At 39.1% G+C, this 9,383-nt stretch overlaps 1 protein-coding gene across 1 annotated transcript; it reads left to right on the forward strand.

Moving 5' to 3' along the window:
• The first annotated feature begins 213 nt into the window (after positions 1–213).
• On the forward strand, positions 214–1,149 carry LOC149460298 (olfactory receptor 5AR1-like). The gene has a single exon (XM_089679899.1). The coding sequence runs from the start codon at positions 214–216 to the stop codon at positions 1,147–1,149; it is 936 nt and encodes a 311-aa protein (XP_089536025.1).
• The last annotated feature ends 8,234 nt before the right edge of the window (positions 1,150–9,383 follow it).

The raw sequence follows: 9,383 nt of genomic DNA on the forward strand, positions 1-9,383 counted from the left end.
AGTGCTGCAAAGTGTTGTATTGATATATAAATCTCAGGACTGGATGAACAGAAATACAAATCTTTTGCCAGGTACGACAGTTCTCATATGTTGTCTTTTGTTTGTGTATTTAGCAGTTTACCCAGAGTTCAGCTTCAGAATTATACCAACCCTGTACAGGTATCACATTTTGATTGTTTTATGTTTTTCAGGTTCCAAACGTTTGCCTGAAATATGTACGTAAATCACACATTTATAGACTATTTCATCATTAAAGGGATATCAGATGACCCACACATTCAGCTTCTCATCTTCCTTGTGGTCCTCATCATTTATCTCATCACCCTGTGTGGTAACCTAACCATTCTTGTTGCTTGCCGAGACCCCCAGCTTCATACTCCCATGTATTTCTTCCTGGGAAACCTGTCTGTAGTAGACATTTCTTGTACTACCGTGTCTCAGCACAGGATCTTCACGCATTTTATCACAGGTCATAAGATGGTCTCCTTTTTTACCTGCATGGCAGAGACCTATATGTTTGGCTCACTACAGATTCTTGAGCTGGTTATACTGACAGCCATGAGTTATGATCGATATGTGGCCATCTGTAAACGTTTACATTATCACATTATTATGAATAAAAGAACGTGTGTTTTGTTGGCTGCTTTCTGCTGGTTGTTTGCCTTTATGGAAGTCCTTCCCCCAGTCAGCGTAGTATACGGATTTTCTTGCTATAAAACTAATGAAATCAATCACTTCTTTTGTGATATTGTCCCAATGACCAAGATTACTTGCAATGACACTAAACTTGTGGAAACTCTGTTTTTCATAGAAGTCATGGGTCCTATGATGTTCATCCCATTTCTTCTCACGATTGCTTCTTATGTTTTTATAATAGCTTCCATACTGAAGATCCGATCTAGTTCTGGGCGACTTAAGGCCTTCTACACATGTTCCTCCCACCTTACAGTTGTCATAGTGCTGTACACTATGCTATTCAGTCAATATCTGACACCTGACCTAGGTGGAAACTTGGAGGCCACAAAGATTTTTTCTCTGTTTAATACTGCTGCTGTACCAATGCTTAACCCTCTTATTTATAGTTTGAAAAATAAAGATGTCAAGGCAACTCTCATGAGAATCAAAGGACAGATCAAAAGGAACCAATAAATTTTTTGCAAATGTTTAAAAAGCTTTGCGTTGGTTGGAACAGGACAAGCTGAAATTAATTTCTCACTATAGGAACTCATAGACAATGACTTGAAGCTACTGCACTGTGGTGCATGAAAAAAAACCCATCAAACTGAGTAGCATTATCATATGTCAGAGGGAATATAAAAGCTTCTAAAGGAATAATAAATAAGATAATTACTATTGCATACCTACATCTCAAAATTTTGTATACTTATCCCTATTTACTTTTTTGCTATAAAATAGCATAATCATTACTGATTTAATGGATGGAGAAGATAGAATGGTAGACATATAAATAATAGAATAATTTATTTTAGAACAATGGATGAATTCTATATTAGACTTGTGTACCATTTTCCAAGCAAAACAAATTACATAAGCATTCAACTCACTAAATACAGGGGGCTTCCACTGTGGTCCCTGACAACATTAACCACTTGCCCTCCAGAGGATTTACCCCTTTCCTGACCAGGCCATCTTTTGCAATACGGTGCTGCGTTACTTTAACTGACAATTGCGCGGTCATGCAATGCTACACCCAGATGAAATTTATGTCCTTTTTTCCCACAAATACAGCTTTCTTATGGTGGTATCTGATCACCTGAGTATTTTTTATTTTTTTGCACTATAAAAAAAAGGCTGACAATTTTGAGAAAATAACAATATTTTTTGATTTTTTGCTATTAAACATGGCCAGTAAAAAAAATTTGAAAAATCAAATTTCATCATAAATTTAGGCCAAAATGTATTCTGCTACATGTCATTGCTAAAAAAAAAATCCCAATACGTGTAAATTAATTGGTTTATGTGAAAGTTACAAATGGCAGTATATATACTGGAATTTTTTTTTTTTTACTGGTAATGGGACTGCGGCGGGCATTCTGACACTGGGGGGGAACTAACTTGGTATCACTGACATCCCCAGTGACACCAATACAGTGATCAGTGCTAATAAAATGCACTGATACTGTACTAGTGGCACTGGGCAGGACGGGGTTAACATCTGGGGCGATCAAAGGGTTAACTGTGTGCTGTGTGTGGTTTATTATGAGGCTTTGTCTGTGCTTTCCACTGTAAGCACACTGCTTTGTATGGCTCTGTTATGCAGGACCATACAAAGCAGCATGCAGGAGCTGACAGGGAAGAGAACTGCGTTGTTTACATACAGTTCTCTCCCCCCGTCAGTAATACTCGGCAATCACCGGGTGCCTGCGTGTAATCACCGGCCTGGACCTGGTGATTGACATCCAAGGCCGTGAATGGCGGTCCCTACCCGGAACTACAAAATCACGTATATCTACATGATTTTGCACACCCGTGCCACCCTGTAGTAGTATTTCTGCTATAGGGTGGACGGGAAGAGGTTAAAATGGCTGAACATAATATTCTGTATATGTAATACTACTAAATACAGTCAGAGATTGCAGGAGATGGAACACGAAAAGCAAAAGGATCCAAACCAGGAAAAAGCCACATCACTGTTTAATGTAACATGAAAAATGTTGTTATTTTTATATTTATATTATTTATATAATTTATGATTGTACAGTCATGGCCAAAAATATTGGCATTTCTGTCAGATAATGTACCACTTCACCTAGAAAAATTGTTGCAATTACAACTGGTTAGGCATTCTTATGTTTATTGCTTTTGTTTGTATTGGTATGACACAAAAAAATGGATAAACAAAAAGACAAATCTGACACATTCCACGCAAAACCCCAAAAATGGACTGGACAAAATTATTGGCATGCTTAATTTATAAATTGGTAGCACACCCCTTGGATAGAAATGATAGAAATCAGTTGCTTCCTGTAACCATCAATAGGTTTCTTACACCTCTCTAATGGAATTGTGGACCACTCTTTCGCCAACTTCCCCAGGTTTCTCAGACTGGAACGGTTCGTTTTCCCAGCTGCTGTTTCGAGATCTCTCCACAGTTTCTCTATGGGAGTGAGATCTGGACTCGTTGCTGGCCAGTTCAGTACTCTCCAGAACTTTGTCTTAAACCATTTCTGGGTGCTGTTTGATGTGTGCTTTGGGTCATTGTCCTGCTGTAAGTCCCATGTCCTCTGATGGAGACCCAACTTTCTGACACTGGGCACTACATTGCACCAAAGAATTCTTTAGTAGTCTTCAGATTTCATAATACCATGTCAAGACATCCAGTGCCTCGTGCAGCAAAGAAACCCCGAAACATCAGTGAACCTCCATCATATTTGACTGTAGGGACTGTATTCTTTTATTTAAAGGCCTCATTGCTTTTTCTGAAAGCAATAGAATGATGGTCTTTACCAAAAAGCTGTCCGTAGCACATTCTCCCAAAAGGATTTTGGCTTCCTCAGGTAAGTTTTGGCAGACCCCAATCTGGATTTTTTATGTTTCTGTGCCAGCAGTGGGGTCCTCCTGGGTCTCCTACCATAGCGTCCCTTTTCATTCAGATGGCAATGCATAATGTAAGGTGACACAATTGTACCCAGTACCTGAAGGTCAGCTTAAACTTGTCTGAAAGTTGATCGAGGTTCTGTATCCACCATTCACACAAGTCTTTGTTGCATTCTTTGATAATTTTTTTCTCTTTTGTCCATGTCCAGGGAGATTAGCCACAGTGTCATGGGCTGTAAACGTTTTAACAATGTTGTGCACAGTGGACACAGGAACATTAAGATCTCCGAAAATGGACTTGTAAGCTTGAGATTGTCCATGCTTTTCCACAATTTGTTTCTCAAATCCTCAGACAATTATCTGCTGCTCTTTCTTTTCTCTGTTCTCCGTATGGCACACAAAGACACACAAAAGAAAGGTTGAGTCAATTTTTCACCATTTTAACTGGTTGCCAGTGTGATTTCTATATTGTTAGCACCTGTTAATTGATACAAGTGAGTTTAATTACAAATACCAGGAACATCACAAACTTGAAATGCAATTACTTCTTACAATTTTGAGAAGGTACCAATAATTTTGCCCAGTCCATTTTTGGGGTTTTGTGTGAAATGTGTCAGATTTAGTTTTTTGTCACACCAATAACAAAACAAAATAAATAAACATGAGAATGCCTAAACATTTGCAATTGCAACAATTTTCTGGGCAACGTGGTGCATTATCTGACAGAGATGCAGGAGTGCCAATATTTTTGGCCATGACTGTATATATACAGAGTACAAGGGAATGATGAATGCATTCTGTGGGATATATGTATATTTTTTAGATCTTTTTATGGGCCCAACTGGGTTTTACACTATAATAAAATTTAAAAAAAAATTATGTTACATTGAATCATGGTGCAGATTTGTCTTTAGTGTTTGCCTTTAGTGTTCTGTTTCAGTGATATTTTGGAATGAAACCAGCACACTGAGTAGTGGCTGATGTTGTTCATACTATAGGAGATGGTTAGAGACTTCGGATATAACTGAGGTGTGGTTAAAAATTGAACATATGGTACAAAAGACAGCAAAGACTGGAGATATTTTACATGAGAATGCTAGATCACTGCCATTACAGCCTCTCAAAAATCTATGCCCTAGTACTGGTTTATGGGGCCCAGAAAGTTAGAAAGTTATATAATGAATGTATAGGATCAAAAAGTTTTGCTGTATTTGCTTCCTCAGGATGCACGCTTGAGGTGAACTGCTAGAATAAATAAGAGATACAATAGTAATATACAACATCAAAAAACAAAATTATATTTCAAACATACAAGTATAAAAAAAATGGCAAAGACAAAATGGGGGATGGTAGAAGAAAAAACACTAATATCCCACTTACTCTAAAAACTCTCTCTCTAACCATGTGTTCAAATGAAGATGAAATCTCCAGCATATAAAGCAATCCATAGGAGGACTGATAAGGAGTCAGGGCTGGAAACCAAACCAGACACAGGCAACAATATAAACAATAATATGGCACGACCATTCCAAACCAACTCCCTAGGTGTTATCCAAGAGCATTAAATCAATATGTATCATTAAAAGGATATAAACATTAATACCCCAAGAACTTAAAGACAATATCACCAAATATAGCAAGCAATAAAACCATGTTGGGCAAAGTCTGCAGCCTGCATTACTCACCAAACCATCAACTGTAATTAACAAGATTGCATAGGCCACAGGATTTTAAAGTATCCCACCATTATATTTCCTTTTTATATTGTACCAGCTGGTCCTCCCCCATGTACCACTAAAAAGAGCCTCCCCCACATCATTTGGCATGGAAATGGCAGCGGGACTCTCTACATATTCACCAGTAGCAGAGGAAACCAATATGGCAACGTCATCGGCATCACTTCCAGTGATGTCATCTCCAGAAACAACCAAAAGCCATACAGATGCCATCTTAGAACACCCAGAAGATGCGGGAAGTATCACAGGCAACATCTTAGAGTACCTGCAGAAACAGTCCAGTATTACCCCCCAAAATGGGATACCTGCCAAAATAGCTTAGAACCTGCAAAGGTTTCGGATCGGAAATACCACATTTACTCCTTCAAATAAACACCAAGCCAAAAATAAATCCACCAAAAAATACCTGGGAATCCTCAAAGCATTAAAAAACAACAGTCCCATTCAGGCCATGATGAAGTCATCTGACCTATAATTCAAACTAAATATGCAGACATGGATCAACCATTATCCAGAGTAAAACCCCCACATCTCTGACACAAATGGGAGAGAGGGAGAAAGAAGGACCCCCCAGTTGCAGGTTGGCATATGATGGGGCACACTTGCTCCCTATCACTACCCCCTGCACTTGATCATAGTGGGAGCCATTGAACATAAAAATTATATGTGTGAGGATAAATTTCAAAAGTTGCAGGATTAACCCCTTATACAAATGCTGGTCCATCCCACGTTCATTCTGTAGCACTACCCCCTTAGGAGTCACTAGAGATGTTCCACATAAAACGACATTTATTACCACATTTAACAATAAGTTTGAGAATATTGTAAAAATAATGACAATGCTTCACCATCAGCTAAACTATGCCAATGCCTTAAGTGAATTTGTGGATGAGGTTCCCAGGATTACTGTTCAGAAGAATAGATCCATCAAAGACATGGTGGTAAAAAGTCACTATGAAACACAACGTGGAGGAGACCCATTTGCGGGACTCCCGTTTGTTTTGCAAGTTTGTGGAAAAAAGTTTGGAAAGCACTTTACCAAATGGCATACGATGGAAAAGTAGACAATTTGTGTCTTGCCAGACTGTTGGATATGTTTATTCGCTAAGATGCCCATGTAATGCTTTCTATATTGGTAAAACTAAAAAAAGCTTTTGGGAACGCATTCATGATCATGTCAATGATGTATGTGGATTGGATCTTGTAAGCGCGGTAGCAAGGCACTTTGCCAAAGAACATGACTACAACCCCATAGCCATGTGTTTTTAGCTCTTGAAAGAATTCACCCCCACCCTAGAGGTGGAGATTTTGATAATACAATTCTACAAAGAGAATGTAGATGGATTTACAGCCTAAAGGCCTGTAGGAAACCAGGTTTAAATGGAAAAATTTAGATATTCCCCTTTCTTATAACAAGGCATGATTTATAGTCATATTCCGGGGAATTAAATATCTGCTCTGAAGACCATTTGTAGGATAGATTTTTTTTTTAATATATATCTGTATTATGATTAATATTTATCTTTGGTTGTTTTGTTATATGGTAATAGACAAATTTGAAGGTTTGGCAGATTTGAGGAATGTGGGTTTTTTTCCTTCTCTCTCCCATTTGTCTCAGAGATGTGGGGGTTTTACTCTGGATAATGGGTGATCCATGTCTGCACATTTGGTTTGAATTATAGGTCAGTTGTATTGATTATGGCTTGAATGGGTCTGTTATGTTTTATTGTGTTGAGGATTCTCAGGTATTTTTTAGTGGATTTAAGTTTGGCTTGATGTTTATTAGATGGAGTAAATATGGTGTTTCTGGTCCAGCACCTTTGCAGAGTCTAAGCTTTTTTGGCTGCAATCCTATGTTGTGGATTATGCCAGACTGTTTCTACGGGCACTCTGAGATGGCACCAGTGGCCTCTTCTGGGTGTTCTAAGATGGCGTCTGTATGTCTTCCGGTTGTTTCCAAACATGACATCACCATATTGGTTCCCCTTGCTATTAGTGAATATTATAAATATTGTATATTACTATTGTGTCTATTTTTGATTCTAGTGGTTCATCTTAAGAGTGAAAGAGTTCATCTTAAGAGTGAAACTCGTTGATCCTATAAGCTCAATATATACTACCATAATATCCACAGACTGTATGATACTGCTGGATTTTGATATCATATGTTTTTAAGAGAGATGATTCTTTTTAATTGGATGAGCCAATAAATACATTATTTTATATATGTTTGTGTTATATATTTTTCCCATGTTAGGCACATGTAAAGTCCCCTCTGTCTTGAGCGGGATTCCCCATCTAGTAATAGGCATGGTTATTCGCTCATTTCTGCATTTTCTAAGTAATGCTTTTGATATCCTGACTACCTATCACATTTTATGAGATCCTAAAGTACCATAATAGGAGATTCACCCAGAAGATGACCCCATTTTGCAAAGTAGACCCTCCAACATATTTAATTAGAGGCATGGTGGGTCTTTTGAGGATCACATTTTTTTGCCACAAGTTTTTTGGAAAATGAAAAAATAAAATAAAATTTTATTTTATTTACACCCAGTTGTCAATTAATAGTACATTTCTCACACACACCATGGAAACTCAAAAACATATTCTGCTATTCCTCTTAAGTATGGGGATATCACATATGAGAGATTGTTTTGCATCATAGTGGCATATTGGGGCCCAAATCCAAGGAGCAGCTTCAAGCTTTCAAGGGACATAAACAAGGCATCTAATTTCCTAACTACCTACAACATGTTTGGAGGCCCTTGAGTATCAGTACCAGAACAGAAACACCCACAAAATGACCACATTTTGAGTGGAACACTGGATTGCAAAAAAACAAAAAACAAACAGAAATTACAACATGATCAGAAATAGTAATGAGGATATGCCATCACGACAAGAGCCCCAGTCACACACATGATGGGGCACTGCACAGAGAGTCTCTGACCCATAGAACAGGGGATACAGTAGCACACTTCGCAACAGTAGCATCCAACAGTCCATTGACCTCTCCAGCAGGTACGAGACGGGACACCACAGAATCTGAACTCCATGACCAGTCATGATGGCTGCTGTCCTCTGTCTTTAACTCTGATAGGCCAGCCTCAATCCTGATAGCTGTGGAGGAAGCAGCCAAGGCTACACTTGCCTCACCGTGGCTCTCGGCACACTTAGGGCGTCAAAGTACATGCACTCCATGGAGGTCCAGCAGAGTAGTTTGGAGTCATAGTCAGTGTGGTTTCTACCACTTGATACACGATTACCACACTCTGCTAGGAAGGGGTTTTTGAGACTTCCTAAGCCACTTTGCATGTAGGCATTGGCTCAAACAGAAAGGTCCTGCAAACAGAGCATCTGGCCCACAGCTTCACTTCCTCCAGTACAGTTCTACACAGCTGCACAGTGGTAGTAGAGAATACACTCAAGACCCATGATATAGTGCAAGGTCAATCACTGTATCAGCTTGGGAGACACAGTATCAGTCCTCTCCATGGCAACAGCCACAGCAGTAAACTTGCTTCTAGCAAGATGGCTTCTCCACGTGATGCGCCTCTCACTTTGCATGACTTCATAGTTCTTAAAGGTTCTAGACCTCTTATTCCCATCCTCCTAGTCACTACACAGTTAACCCCTTCTTGCCTGAAATACTCACAGACATGGGCCCATGTTTGACACATGGTTCGGACAGAGGCTAAAGGAATCCAGCCAACCATTTGGGGTCCATGCGATGTGGGGGCCAAGACCTCCTGAAGCATGCTACACTTGCCTCTTATCATCAGCAGGATACACCTTTTCCTCCATCACCACCAACTCCAGCATCAGCCAGACGTGCAGCAGTAAAGCACATAACTCACGCCACACGTCTTAAGGCCTTCTACACATGTTCCTCCCACCTCACTATGCTTTTCAGCCAATATCTGAAACAAAACATGGGAAGAAACTTGGATGCTAAAAAGGTCTTTACAGTATTTAACACAACTGCTGTGCCGATGATTAATCCTTGATATATAGGTTAAAAAATAAAGATGTCAAGGCAGCACTCAGGAGAAACAGAAATAAGGTTAAAAAGCTGAAACAATTTGA

This window comes from Staurois parvus, unplaced genomic scaffold (assembly GCF_062004578.1).
Source record: "Staurois parvus isolate SC_StPar_1 unplaced genomic scaffold, SC_StPar_1.0 ptg000232l, whole genome shotgun sequence".
NCBI classification, from domain to species: Eukaryota; Metazoa; Chordata; class Amphibia; order Anura; family Ranidae; genus Staurois; species Staurois parvus.

Coding starts and splice junctions, on each gene's coding strand:
- LOC149460298 (XM_089679899.1), top strand. CDS start 214: ATGTACGTAAATCACACATTTATAGACTATTTCATCATTAAAGGGATA.